The 15562-nt window shown below is 46.0% G+C and overlaps 1 protein-coding gene across 1 annotated transcript in view; it reads right to left on the reverse strand.

The window, feature by feature from the left end:
- The window catches only part of PITPNM3 (PITPNM family member 3), an 86382-nt gene that overhangs the window by 44643 nt on the left and 26177 nt on the right, over positions 1 to 15562 (reverse strand). The window contains exon 3 of the mRNA XM_060081053.1: positions 14165 to 14272. Within this exon, the coding sequence (XP_059937036.1) occupies positions 14165 to 14272 (108 nt within the window). The remainder of the gene's footprint in view (positions 1 to 14164; positions 14273 to 15562) is intronic.

Consider the following 15562-nt stretch of genomic DNA (forward strand, 5'->3'; position numbering starts at 1 on the left):
GGAAGAATGTTGGGGAGGTCAGGGCCGGCCCCAGCAGTGCGGGCTCAGTTGTGGAAACCAGAAAGGCTGTCCCTGGGCTGCAGAGCTTGTGGTTTGCCCAGTGCTTTCCCACCTGTTCGATCACTAAGATCTCACACCTGTGCGGAGAAGGGTGCCTTCACAGAAGAGGAAGCTGAGGCTCAGAAGGATAAAGTCACTTACCCAATTTTATATCTGGTCCCTTTCAACACCCTCACATCTGCTGGGGGCTCTTCCCGTGACCTCTGCCCCCTATCGGGGGAGGGGCTTTCTAGAGCTGGGGCTTCCTGGAATGGCTCAGGCAGGCAGTGTGGGCAGTGCTTCCTGAAGTCGGGGCGGGGGGGGGGGGTCAGGGGCTGAGGAGTGGGGAGCAGGGGGAATGGAGAAGGGATTGTTTGTAAGGGCTGCTGGGGAAAAGCATCCAGCTCCGCCGTCCCTCCCAGCCACCAGCAGGCGAGCGCGGTGAAGCCGGCCTCCTGATTAGCAGGCTCCCAGGACGAGGGTGATTAACCAGATGTGCCGCTGCTTCAGCCACTGTCTAAATGAGACCCGACTTGGCCTAAGCTTTCCAGGGCCCCTGGGCCCAATAGGCTCGCCTCGGCTGGAGCTTTCTTCAAATGCAGAAGCTGCCAGCAACTCCCGCAAACACGACAGGCTACACAGGGAGGGCAGGGCCTCTGTCGCCCACTAATCCTGCGTGTCCCAACCTCACACGCCCGCGCATCTGAGCCCCATCATTTCCTCCAAGAAGATGCTTCCATATCCCGCCCGTGGTTTCCTGAGTGATTTTATATTTCCTCTTTCCAATCCCCTTCCAACAAACTGTGAGCTCCCTGAGAGCAAGAGAAGCAAAATGTGTGGCCAAGAACAGAAACGCTCTCACCAAACACCTGAAACAGGAGGATCTGGTGGCCGCTGAGGGAGCAATTCAGGCAGACTGGGCCTCAGGGAAGAAGGAATCGGGAATTCTCCTCCTGATATGCCAGAAAGGGTCTGAGCAGGCCCCATGGAGCAGGAATGGGGGCAACTGAAGCCCTGTGATCTGCCAGGCCTTGGGGGCCCAAACCAGGCTCTGGCCAGCCTGCTAACTCAGCTCATGCAGTGGGGCTGAGAAGGAAAGACCCACAAGCTCCCCCCTGCTCGGGGTGCTCCCCAGACACTGAGCCTCTGCTGAGCTGCAAGGTCAAGATTCACCCTGATCACCTCTCACCCGGCCCATCACAACCCCCTCTACACTCATTCCCTGGTCCCTCCTATTTATTATCTTCTGCATTGGCTTCCAGAATGATCTCTCTAAAATGTAGCTTGTCCCTCCCACAGAAACTATTCCGTGGGTCCCCAGGGGCACTCCTGATGTTCAAGGCCTTCCCTTCAGCTTCCCCGCTCCTACCTCTTCTCCGAGACCCCGCCATCCCTCTGGCCACCCCCCCAGCCCAATGCCTAGCATCCCAACTTCAGTCAAGACGAACTCTGAGTAGCTCCCCAAATGTCCTTGCCTTCTCATACCTCCCTCCGGACCTTTGCACCTGCTGTTCCCTCTGCCTGCTGCACCCTCACGGGTCTGTCCAGAGCCCCGAAAGGCCTCCTTCATGCCTCACATCTCAGCTCCAGCTCTGTGTCCTTCTCTGATCCCTCTGGACCTTGTTCCCACTCTCGTTAGAGTAATTAGCTCAGCCTGGAACCGCCCCACCCCCAAGTCTGGGAGCCAGTCAATTCTGAGTCCATTTCTGAGTCATCAATGTGTCCCCAGCATTGACCGGCACAGGGTCTGACACAGAGTAAGTACCAGTACGTGTGTCCTGAATGCATAAGTGAGGGAGAGAGGGCACGAATGCGTGATGAGCACCTCACTGCTTTGGGTTCAGAAAAGGAGGCAAAGCATCACCACCCAGAAAGGCACAGCTGCAAACAGACGGGTCAGCGCTGCAGGGGCGGCCAAAGTAAGCAGTGCTGAGCAAGAGGGAAGTGCTCTGGGAGAGGCTGGGCCATCGGGGAGGCCCCCTGGGGAAGAGCACAGGATTACGAGATCTGGAGACGAAATCAGGGGAAAGGCAAGGGGAAAAGCAGGCAGAGCTCAAGTGGGCTTGAGAGTCAGCAAGCAGCCCCTGGGCATTTGGCTGGAACACAGCGTGAAGGGAAGCAAGAGGTATAGCCCAGAAGTCATGAATATTAGAGATAACCTTGAGATCGCCAGATTTAGCAATGACCTGACAGCCCCTGTGTAGCCTCCCTCATGGTAGTCATTCCAGGGCTGTTTGACTCCTGCAGGGATGGGGAACGTACTAACCCTAGACTAACCCTAGACAATTATAATTGTTAGAAGGAAGGCTAGAACCAGGATGGCCTCACATGCCAGGCTGGGGGGGGTTATACTTCCCTCTTTTTTTTTTTTAATTTTTATTCACTTATTTTTTTTTTTTGGCTGCGTTGGGTCTTCGTTGCTGCTTGCAGGCTTTCTCTAGTTGTGGTGAGCGGGGGATACTCTTCATTGTGGTGCGCAGGCTTCTCATTGTTGTGGCTTCTCTTGTTCTGGAGCACAGGCTCTAGGCGCATGCTTCAGTAGTTGTGGCATGCGGGCTCAGTAGTTGTGGCTTGTGGGCTCTAGAGCGCAGGCTCAGTAGTTGTGGCGCATGGGCTTAGTTGCTCCATGGCATGTGGGATCTTCCCGGACCAGGGCTCGAACCCGTGTCCCCTGCATTGGCAGGCGGATTCTTAACCACTGTGCCACCAGGGAAGTCCCTATACGTCCTTCTGCAGCCAACAAACACCTAGTTGCCGACTCCATAGCAGAATGATGTTACTGGATTTATATTTTAGAACCATCACAGTAGGATTGGATAAAGTTGGCCAACTGGCAACGAGATCCGGCCTTTTTCTCCTGTCCCGTACCCCCAGAAAACGTCATTAACTATTTTGTATGAAGTAATCTTTAGTAGCATTGTAAAACAGGAAGGGATGTCCTGGCAGATCAGAAATTCTGAGGTACCCTCAAAAGGCAGAAGGCAGAGAGATCTGATGGAGGGGGGTAGGACTGACTACATAGTTTGTGGGGCCCCTTGTTCAAAATGACTAAGAATTTCAAGATGGTAACAGCAGAGCATAAACTCGAGTGTGAGACTCTGCTATGCATGGAGACTTGTGTGACTGCTAAGGTCAAATGCCCAGAAAACCAGGCCAGGAGAGAGGAAACCATAACCTCAACCCTGTAAAGAAAGGTCTGGAGCCAAAGGTAGGGGCAGCTCAGAGGGAATGTCAGGGTCATGGGCGGAGAACACAGGAACAAAGGAAGGTTTTGCAACTGTCCGGGCTTCCATGGTAGAGAAGCCAGGTGACTGGGCTCCCCGCTCACCCTGCCCACCAACCCCTGCTTGTACCAAGCAGAGGCATCTGTCCCCAGGTGTGAGAAGGGCTGAGTTTGAGGGACCGGACACCCTGCGGGGCTGAAAATACCCAAGAGGGGCAAAGCAGAAGCTAATGGCTCAAGTCACCCGGCAGCATTTCCTACGCTTCCCAATAATAAGATGACAGCAGCTTGCAGTCAATAGACATATCAGATCACTCAGAGACAGGCTAACTGCAAACACGAAGTGCAGTATGTATCCAAATATTACTAAATATAAGAGGAAAACCAACAATGTGAAAGAAAGATACCAAACTCAATGCCTGAAGGAGAGTACAGGAAAATGGATCTGTGGGTTCCTTCAACCAACTTAGTGTCATAATTATGAATGGCTCTCAAATTTAGCAAGCACCAGAATCTCCCAAAGGGCCAGTTAAAACACAGATTCTGAGCCCTACTGATTTCTGATTCAGTAAGTCCACAATTCATATTTCTAATTATTTATTTATTTATTTGGGGCTGCGTTGGGTCTTCGTTGCTGCGTGCGGGCTTTCTCTAGTTGCGGTGAGCGGGGGCTACTCTTCGTTGCAGTGCGCAGGCTTCTCACTGCGGTGGCTTCTCTTGTTGCGGAGCATGGGCTCTAGGCGCGGGCTTCAGTAGCTGTGGCACACGGGCTCAGTCGTTGTGGCTCGCGGACTCTAGAGCGCAGGCTCAGTAGTTGTGGCACACAGCTTAGTTGCTCCGTGGCATGTGGGATCTTCCCGGACCAGGGCTCGAACCCCTGTCCCCTGCATTGGCAGGAGGATTCTTAACCACTGCGCCACCAGGCAAGTCCCACACAATTCGTATTTCTGATGGTTTCCAAGTGATGCTAATCGTGTTGGTCCAGGGACCACTCTTTAAGAATCACATATCTAGAAATAAGGGTATAAACTAGAGTCAGAAGGTGAGTGGCAGGAAGAAACAGCTCTCTGGAAAGCTCGAGGCAGAGAAATTGATCAGGGACACCTAGGCAGTGACTGCTCCCTTTGTCTCTATGAGAATGTAGCCTTGATGACACTAAGTTTGTTTCAAAAACAAGAAGGGCCCTGATTGTAAAGAGTCTCTTAAGTGACAGCTCATAGACTATTAGCACAAATTATTCTGGAAGAGATTTGTAAATCCTGAGCAAAAAAGATTAGTGACATGGCAAGATCCAAGTGGAAATTATCCCAGGAATGAAAGATTGGTCAATATATGAAAATCCATCAGTGTAATACGCTATATTAATACAATAAAGGACAAAAACCACATGATCATCTCAATAGATGCAGAAAAAGCATTTGGCAAAATGTGACATCCTTTCATAAAAGCTCTCAAGAAACTGGAGGGAATCTCTTCAACCACAGAAAGGACTACAACAAAAAAACCCCACAGCTAACATCATATTTAATGGTGAAAGACTGAAAAGTTTTCCCCTAAGATCAGGAACAAGACAAGATGTTGGTTCTCATCATTTCTATTCAGTATTATACTGGAGAGTCTACCAGGAAAATTAGACAATGAAAGGAAATAAAAGGCATCCAGTTCGGACAGATTGGACTACCTCTATTTGGAGATTGTATATATAGAAAATCCTAATGAATCCCCCCAAAATAAAACCAATAAATGAGTTCAGCAAAGTTGAGGTATACAACATCAATTTACAAAAATAAATTGTATTTCTACACACTTGCAATAAACAATCTATAAATGAAATTAAGAAAACAATTTTGGTTACAATAGCATCGAAAAGAATAAAACGCTTAGGAATGAATTTAACAAAACAAGTGTAAGACTTGTACACTGAAAACTATAAAACGTCATTAAAAGAAATTAAAGAAGACCTAAATAAATGGAAAGACATTGCATGTTCATGCATTAGAAAACTAATATTGTTAAGCTAGCAATACTTCCAAAATTGATCTGTAAGATTCAACAACAATCCCTATCAAAATCCCAGTTGGGGGCTTCCCTGGTGGTGCAGTGGTTGAGAGTCCGCCTGCCGATGCAGGGGACATGGGTTCGTGCCCCAGTCTGGGGGGATCCCACATGCCGCGGAGCGGCTGGGCCCGTGAGCCATGGCCGCTGGGCCTGCGCATCCGGAGCCTGTGCTCCGTGGCGGGAGAGGCCACAACAGTGAGAGGCCCGAGTACCGCAAAAAGAAAAAAAAAAAAAAAAATCCCAGCTGGATTTTTTGCAGAAACTGATGAGCTGATTCTGAAATCCATGTGGAAGTGCAAGGAACACAGAAGAGCCAAACTTGCAAGAAAAGAACGTGCAAAAAAAAAAGTTGGTGGACTCCCACTTCCTGATTTCAAACTTCTACAAGTGTACAGTTATAAAGACTCTGTGGTACTGGCACAAAGATAGACATATATATAAGTGGAACAGGATTGAATGTCCAGAAATAAACCCATATGTTTATGATTAATTGATTTTTGACAAGCGCACCAAGATAATTCAATGGAGGAAAGAATAATTTTTTTCAATAAATGGTACTAGTACCACTGGTTACCCACATGCAAAAGAATGAACTTGAGTCCCTACCTCACAGCATATACAAAAATTAACCCGAAGTGGATCCAAGACCTAAATATAAAAGCTAAAACTATAAAACTCTTAAGAGAAAACATAGGGGTAAACCTTCATGACCTTGCATTAGGCAATGGTGTTTTAAATATGGCACCAAAAGCACATACAATAAAATAAAAAATAGATAAATTGGACTTTGTAAAATTTTTAAAAATTTGTGCTCCAAAGGACATTATCAAGGAAGTGAAAGGACAATCTGCAGAATGGGAGCAATATTTGTAAATTATACAACTGATAAGGGTCTAGCATCCAGAATATATACAGAACCCTTACAACTCAACAATAAAAAGACAACCCAATTTTTTTTTTGGCTGTGCTGCACAGCATGTGAGATCTTAGTTCCCTGACCAGCGATTGAACCCATGGCCTCTGCAGTGGAAGCTTGGAATCCTAACCACTGAACCTGCAGGGAATTCCCAAGACAACCCAATTTTTAAATGGGCAAAAGATTTGAATAGACATTTCTTCAAAGAAGATGAACAGTGACCAATAAGCACATGAAAAGTAGCTCAACATAATTAGTCATTAGGGAGATGCAAATCAAAACCACAATTATATACCACTTCACACCCTCTAGGATGGCTATAACCAAAAAGACAGACAATAACAGGTGTTGGCAAGAATGCAGAGAAATGTGAACCCTTATAAAGTACTGGTAGGAATGTAAAGTGGTGCAGCCCCCTTGCAAAAGAGTTTGTCAGTTCTTCCAAAAGTTAAACAGTTACCATACGATACACATCAATTCCACTCATAGACGTATACACCCAAGAGAAAATATGTCCACACAAAAACCTGTACACAGATATTTTTGACAGCATTATTTATAGTTGTCAAAAAGTGGAAACAATCCAAATGTCCATTGACTGATGAATGGATAACCAATATGTGATATATCCATACTATAGAATAGTATTCAGACACAAAGTGGAATGAAGTCCTGATTCATGCTACAACATGTATGAATCTCAAAAACATTATGCTAGACAAAGACAGCAGCCACAAAAGACCACAGTGTTTGACTTCATGTATATGAAATTCCAGGGGTTTGGGGAGAGGAAAATGGGGATTGACTGCTCATGGATATGGGGTGTTTTTGGGGGGAGTGACAAAAATGTTTTAGCGCTAGATAATAGCGATAATTGCACAACTTCAATAATATATTAAAACCATAAAATTGTACACTTTAAAAGGATGAATTTTATGATATGTGAATTATGTCTCAATTTAAAAAAGAATTTGGCAAGACCTGCTTTACTTGGACAATGTTAATGACAGCTGTGTGTTTCCTTAGACAATTAGAACCAAGCTCAATCCTGCTCTGTGTTATAATCTCACTTATGGATCTTTGGCTAATTAATCCAATCTGAAGTGTGTGTGGTCAATTCCCATTCACTTCTGACAGACCAGAAAACTGAAACTTAAAAGAACAAGGAAACAGAGACTCTCAAAAGCATGGAATGAGTCCATGACATCTATGAATCCGTATCAGATTGTTATGAAAAAGAACCAACCAGAGCACATGAAAATGAAAAGATGATTGTTAAAAAAAAAAAAAAAAGAGTTGATCAGAAGAACGGAAACAGCCAAAGAAGAGAAAAATTGGGGAGCTGTTGATTAGTTGGAAGAAAGGACTACTTCCAGAACCCAGCAAGAACCAAGAAATAAGAATAGGCAGGGCAAGTTGAGACATGGTTCCAGCAACTATCTAAGTTTGGGAAGGAGAAAACATAGTGAAAGAAATACTTGAAGAAATAATCAAAAGAAAATGTCACAGTAATGAAGAGGACACTAGGTTCAGTCACAACAAACAACAAAACCTCATCTGCAAACTTGGCTGTGACTTCAGAATGCAAAGAATAAAGCTTTTAAAAACTGAAAGCTTCAGGGCTTCCCTGGTGGCGCAGTGGTTGAGAGTCTGCCTGCCGATGCAGGGGACATGGGTTCGTGCCCCGGTCCGGGAAGATCCCACATGCCGCGGAGCGGTTGGGCCCGTGAGCCATGGCGGCTGAGCCTGCGCATCCGGAGCCTGTGCTCCGCAACGGGAGAGGCCACAACAGTGAGAGGCCCGCATATCACACACACACACAAAAAACCTGAAAGCTTCAACAAGAGGGAAAAACAGATTACCCACAAATTTGCCTCAGACTTCTCACCAACAACACTAAATGTGAGGCCATGAGGAATGTCTTCAAAGATAGTTTGAAATACTATTATGAATGCAGGCAAACTTGCATTCAGGTGTAAAGGCAAAATGAACACATGCTGAGAAATGCAAGGGCTTGGAAAATGACTATCCTTAACGACAGTCCCTACCTGAAAGAATTATTTGAGGAGATATTCTAATTAACAGAGGAAGTAAATCCAAGAGGAAGTCATGGAATTTAAGAAGCAGCGGTGAAAACTATACACTAAAAAGGGTGAATGCTGGCACTTCCCTGGCAGTCCAGTGGTTAAGACTCCATGCTTCCACTGCAGGGGGCGTGGGTTCAATCCCTGGTCTGGGAACTGAGATCCCGCAGGCCCAGCCGGAAAAAACAAAACAAAACAGGGTGAATGTTTACCTAATGTAAATCATACCTCAATACACTTAACTGAGGAGGGGGAGGAGGAAAGGGGAGAGGGAAGGGTGGGAGGAGAAGGGGGAGGGGATTAGAGCATTACAGTCAGGATCAAATAAGAAAGCCTGGATCACTCTTACCACTCAGCATCTATCTGGAGATCCTATGCAATGCAATTTAATAAGAAAAATAAGTAAGCTGGGTAAATATTGGCAAGGATATAACTGTTGAGATTTGTAAACAATGTGACACTCTACCTAAATAAACCCAAGAGATTAACTGACAAACTATTAGAAAATAAGAAAATTCAGCCAAGTGGCAGGAATTCAAGGCACAAAGATTTCAAATACATAGCAGACAAATAATTTATATCCAAAATACAAGTAAAGAACTCCAAAAACCAATAAGAAAAAGACAATTCAATAGAAGATGAACAAAAAGCATGATTAAGAAACTCAGAAAAAAAGAAAATAGAGCTGGGCAACACATTTATGGAAAGGTGATCGCTCTCACTAGCAATCAAGTAAGGACAAAGCAAAACAAGAAAATGTCTTCATCCGTCAAGCTGATGATATCAAGTCTGGTGACATTGTGGGGAAATGGCTCACCTAATCCACAGCTGGTGTGAATATAAATTTGCACAGTCTTTTTGGAAAACTGTTTAGCAGTATCTATTACAAGTTTCAATGCTTATACTCTTAACCCATGTATCATTGTTTTAATGATGAAAAATTCCAATGTTTATCACTACACAGTGGTTAGATAAATTATGGTACATCTATTGTAGACAATACTATAGTACAGGTAAAAATAATGAGTCAAATCTATAAATACTCATAGGAAAAGCTCTCCTAGATCTACTATTAAATGGAAAAAATAAGTTAACTTGCAACAATGACATCTAATATCTATCTCTAGAGAGATACCCTCCACGTTGATAAACTTTGAAGTGAGGTCTGCAATTGAAAAAGTAGATAAGGAAGACTGGTTTATTTGTATTGATTGTTTATTTGTATTGTTTGTTTGTTTACAACAAGAATGTATTCAAGTGGGAATTCCCTGGCGGTCCAGTGGTTAGGACTCTGTGTTTTCACTGCCGAGGGCACGGGTTCAATCCCTGGTCAGGGAACTAAGATCCCGTACGCCGCAAGGCGCGGCCAAAAAAACAAGAGGAAGAATGTATTCAAGAAATAATATGGTTATTTGTACACCAATGTTCATAGCACCATTATTCACAATAGCTAAAAGGTGAAAACATGTCCATCAATAGATGAATGGATAAACAACACATGGTAGATACATGCAATGGAATATTATTCAGCCTCAAAAAGGAAGAAAATCCTGTCACATGCTACAACATGAATGACCCTTGAAGACATGCTAAGTGAAACAAGCCAGACATAAAAAGACAAATTCTGCTTGATTCTACTTATATGAGGCACCTAGGGTGGTCAAATTCATAGGAACAGAATGTAGAATGGCAGTTCCCAGGGGCTGGGGGAAGCGGGGAATGGGGAGTTATTGTTTAATGGGGACAGAGTTTCAGTTTGAGAGGATGAGAAAGTTCTGGAGCTTCTTCATCCTGCTGGTGATGACTGCACAACAGTGTGAATATATTAATGCCACTAAGCTGTACACTTGAAAATGGCTAAAATGGTATGTTTTATATATTTTACCAAATTTTTTAAAACACTAAATAAAAATAACAAGACAAGCAATTGTAAAAATAATAATAAGGTGGACTGAGCTGATGCCAAAGGATCCCTTTCCATGAAAATACTGGCAATAGGGACTTCCCCTGGTGGCGCAGTGGGTAAGACTCCACTCTCCCAATGCAGGGGGCCCAGGTTCAATCCCTGGTCAGGGAACTAGATCCCACATGCACGCTGCAACTAAGAGTTCGCATGTCACAATTAAGGAGCCCGCCCGCCACAACTAAGACCCGGTGCAACCAAATAAATAAGTAAATATTTTTAAAAAAATACTGGGCAATAAATATCCACAAAAAAAAGTAAATATGTAACCAAGCTCAAAATAAAGAATGGATAATATACAAGTGCCAGAAACCAAGAGGGAACTACAATCCAGACACAAAAGCAGAAGCTAATGTAGAGAAGACCCCTGGAAGATTCAGATGGATAAAGGCTCCAGGGCTAGAGGCTGAGAACAGTATTGCTGTTAACTCCACAGACTTGGCCTCAGCCTGTGGAAGGTGAGGAGCTAGAGCAGAGCCCCCTGTGTAGTAGGGATCCATGAAGGGCTGCTCCACCCATAAAGAAACATTAAAAAAAAAAGTCCTCTGGGGAAGCAGCCAAAAAACCATTCACAGACAGTGGGAAAGAAAAAAGTCACACATGAGTAATTAAAACCCTAAGCCCTTGCCACCTATGGGTGTAGGGTCTAAATTTACACCACTCAAGTAGAATGGAACCGCAAAGCTGTAAATTTAGCATATAAAATGTCCACGATTAGTGAAACACTCAGGCCCAGCAGAGACACAAGACCAATCACTAGAAGGACGTTTTCAAGACCTGGGGGACACAAGATTCCCATAGAAAAGAAAAGGGTGGGGTGTTGACCAAGATGAGTTCACAATAAAAAATGAAGAAACAAAACCCATGAGATATAGGTAGCATGTGCGCAGGTACACACACACGCACACACACATACCAGAATTAGCGCCCTCAAGAACTGGAGATACCAGAGCAGCCTGAACATACCTATGCAACACAGGCTCCAAATGACTGAGATTAAAGATGGGCCATAGAACATAATTAAGGTTAAGAAGGAATAAGCTCGGCTCCATTTGGAACTTGCAGAGCATTAAGTGGTTTTGAGATGTCCAGGGAGCGGGAAGTAGGAGCCTCCTGAGAATATGAGTCTGGAGCCCAGGGGGTAGGTCTTGGCTAGAGATGAACTTGGGGGTCATCACCAGGGGTAGCTGTGATTGGTCAGGGCCTGAACCATGGCGGGGGCTGTCTCTGCAGTGAGCCTTGCGTTTAAGGGAAGGGATGTAGAAGGAGGCAGGGGTAGAGCTCTATCTATAACACCAATTTGGATTGCAGCCTTTTCCAGAAAGTGTTTTTAGAACTTCCTCTCCCCAAAAGAGTCCCCAGAGGCTCTCTCCTCAGGCCCCTGACTCAGCCTGTCTTATTGCACTGTAGCCGTGGCCATGATCCTCTTCCTCTCTGCTGTGAGCTCCTACAGGGGTAACAAGGCCAGCCTGCTTGTCTTTATTTCCCCACCATCCTGGGCTGAGCCCATGTCTCGGCTCCAGAAGTGGCTGCTGGAATGAATGAAATTGGCGTGTGTGCTCTGCCGTGTTGTGGGAATTCACATCATGAATCCACAGGGGAATGGGACTCAGAAGGAACCAGAAACACGGCTGGTTTCTCTTCCTCACCCCTCCTTCTCTCTCTCTCTCCCTCTTGCTCCCCATTTCATACTGGGAGGAAACAACATCAATTCTTGGACTCAGGCAAGCCCCTGCCCCTAATCCAACCTCTCATGAGCTCCATGATGTATTTGTTAGAACTGTATTTGTGAAAGATCTTTCACTCTCCTCTCCCCCTTCCCACGTTATAATGACCAGGCACTGAAGGCACTTTGCAAGTATCAGCTCATTTAATGTGTGCAATTTGTGTGCTAGCCCCATTCTGCAGATGAAGAAACTGAGGCTCTGAGAGGTGATGTGACTTTCCTGGCCACAAAGCCATGGGGTGGCAGGGCCAAGGTTCAAACCCAGACCTCCTAGATCCCAAAGCTACGGTTTCAGCCTTGCCCATCGACCTCCATCTGCTTCCTCCTCCCCTGCCCTCCCAGCTCACACTGCTTCTCACTCACCTCCTCCTTAGCTCACACTGTGTCTGAGTCACACATTCCTTGGCAGACAAGCGCGGGTTGGGATGGGAGGGGATGGCCAGATGGGTGGTGAGTACAAGTCTCGGTTTGTCTTTTCATCACTCCAAGCATTGTCCCAGGGAAGCACTTGGAGTCCATGACCCCTTCTGGGCCCCCTCCGGGTTCCTGGGGTGAAGGAAAGAGTAGACAAAGGGTCCGTCTGCAGATGAGTTGCAGGGAAGACCGGGAAATTGCCTCTGGACTGGTCTTGGGTACCAGACTCAGAGCCCACTCATTCTGTGAATGTGACAGTGGCCCAGGAGGGCCTTGCCGTTAAGACTCCAGGTTGCTCGGACCTGACTTTGCCGGGGCTCGGAACTGTGCTGAGCCTTGGTCCAATTTGGGACACAAAGCCCTGGTCTGGGAATCAGGAGCCTGGAGATCTAAGTGTGATGCTGCCCGCAACTTGGAGGACCCTGGGCAAGATGCAGCTCCTCTGAGCCTTGGGTGCTTCATTTGTAAAATGGAACAGCCATCCCAGGCCTGTCCATTTCTCAGGATGGGCAAGCTGGTATGGGGCGGGCTCTGAACCAAGGAGGCCGGGATGGGGGAGGGTAAGAAAAGGAACAGATGCTGGGGTAAGACGGCTACCACCAAGATGGTCAACACCAAGATGGTCATTCTCTTGGGCTAGGCCAGGACCGTCTCACTGAGCGTCTCCTGATAGGTAGCCTGGCCCAGACCATGACGGGAAAGATGGGGCCAAGAGAGGAAGGAAAAGAGGAGACGGGGAGGAGGGGAAGTAGGAGGAGTGATATATTGGGTGGGGAGGAGGGATAGAAAAAGCTAACAGAAGCAGAGGCACCCTGGACCCTGGATAGGGTTCTAGTCCCAGCTCTGCTTCTCACTCCTGTGTGACCTTAATCAACTACAGCCCCTCTCTGAGCCTCAGGTTCCCCATATGCCATCTCAGATTTTATGAGCTCCTTGGTTCCATCCTCCACTTGCCTTGTGAAGCCTGGGTCCATGGGTTCATTGTCAAGAACGCTTCCTTGAGACCCCCTCTCTTGCCTCCTTCTAAACTTCCTGCCTCTCCCCTCTGGGCCCAACAACCCTCAGCTTAAGGGTTGACCCCCTTATGTTCTGACTTACACTCTGTGACACATCACAAGGCAGAAGCCTTAGTTAAATCACCTTTGGTCCCTCCTACCAAGCACTTACACATAGTAGGTGCTCAACGAACATTCTGTTCATAATATGAAATGGTCAGATGGACAGAAGGATGGATGCCTAAAAGAATAGGCCTGCTTTGTCTGCTGTTTAAGCTCCTGGCCAACACTCCCCTCCTTCAAAAGCCTCTGGACGAATCCCCAGCCATAACCTTCTTCAACAATTCAACCAAAGGAAGTTACAAGCCCAACTGCTGACCCTCTCCCCTGCCCATTCCCAAAGGCTTTCCAGGTGCTACCCTACATTAACTAGCAGATTCCAAGGAGCTTGGAGCCTGCCGCCTGCCCTTAATTACCCATGCTCCTGGGTGGTCATCCAATGAACACAGGAAGCTCTGTTGGTTGAAATATCCTAGAGTTTTTCTGCCACAGAAAACCCTGCAGAAGTCCCCATGAGGATTCCTGCAGCTCATAGAATTCAGGGGTTGTAGGCGAAGTTCCCAGACAGATAGATGACTCTTCATAGAAAACCCAGGTTCTAGCCCCAAATTGCCATCACTTCAAACTGCGCACTGTCCGCAACATACATATGTATACACCCAGCCAGGAGAGAAGCAGAACCTTACCTTGATGCTCCTCCAGTTTCCCCATGGTCTCCATCTGCTCCACCAGGTCATTTGAATTCCACTGGCTCATCCCAATGAGGATGGCGTTCTTCCCTTCAGCCACCTCTTCTGTGGAAAGAAGTAAAGATGGGCATGAGCCGGCAGGGCTGTGTAGAGGTAGCCCTAACAGGAGCTTATATCTCAGGGAGTATTTATTTCTTCCTTTGAGTTGAGGAAGATGTCAACTATTGAAGGTGTCTATAGTTACAGACAGGTGTAAGACATCCAGGAATTTTTCACTGCAAGAAGGCATTGTTGTTATACCCTACTGGGTCTCCACGTGTTACAGCAAAAAAAAAGTAACAAGGGAACAGTCATGAGAGAGGCTGAAAACTCATAGAAGGCTCCATTCCTAGCACTAAGAGTGGTATTTCTTGAAAGGCAGTGTGTTTGGGAAGAAAAAGTAAAGCCTTACCACTAGGTAGCAGTTTTTCTTTGGGTGAGTTACTTGGCTTCTCTGAGCCTCAGTTTTCCTATCAGTAAAATGGGACTAGCAATGTCTAATCAAAGAGTTGTTGTAAGGATTAAAGGAGAGATAATGAATATAAAGGTCTTGGTGCACAGGGGGTGCTTACAGATGGGAGACATTAAGGTTACTTCTTCACATGAGGAGTGAGTTGCCATCCTTGTTTGAGCAGATCAGGATTTGAGTGGTGTAGGAGCAGCTCTGGAGTAACTGAGAGAGAAGACTTCTGCCTCTATGGAAGAAGTCTTAATGGAAGCCTTAATGCTTCCATTCTCTCTTTAGTCCTCCCCTCAACCCTGTCTCTATCCTTGCCCTTTCCCAGTCTGAGCTCAGAGGAATTGGTGAGGTCATATTCCCTAACACGCTGAACACAAGCCCCTGGGTCCCACACATCAATTACACATATCTGGTGCAGTCCCTCATCCAGGAAGGGACATTTCCTCAAGAACAAACCCACAGGAATGCCCCCTCTCTCTCTTTAAAGAGACAGGCCTTCCTGGTGAAGAGCTTTGTGCCTTTTCTCATAGAACAGACATTAAAGGGTCGTGAGGAGAATCCTTACATTCATCATAACCGAGAAGAAAGAGATAAGACCCATTTCACTGCCAAAGAACTTCACAGAGCAGATGGAACCAATATGGTGAATCTAAAGCTTGGGGATCTGTCCAGAGTTCTGAATCACTCAAGCTCAGTAATCCAGACCCCATTTCTGGCTGGGTCACCTCCTCCTGCCTTATTTGATTATTTTATGTGATCTATTTAACACCACTTATCAAATCCTTAGTACGCACTGAGGTTGCTATAAGTGTTTTACAAATACAAATTCATTTAATTCTCATAACAATACTAAAAATGTACAATTATTATTATCTCCATTGTATAGACAAGGAGAC

The sequence above is a fragment of the Mesoplodon densirostris genome, chromosome 18 (genome assembly GCF_025265405.1).
Source record: "Mesoplodon densirostris isolate mMesDen1 chromosome 18, mMesDen1 primary haplotype, whole genome shotgun sequence".
NCBI classification, from domain to species: Eukaryota; Metazoa; Chordata; class Mammalia; order Artiodactyla; family Ziphiidae; genus Mesoplodon; species Mesoplodon densirostris.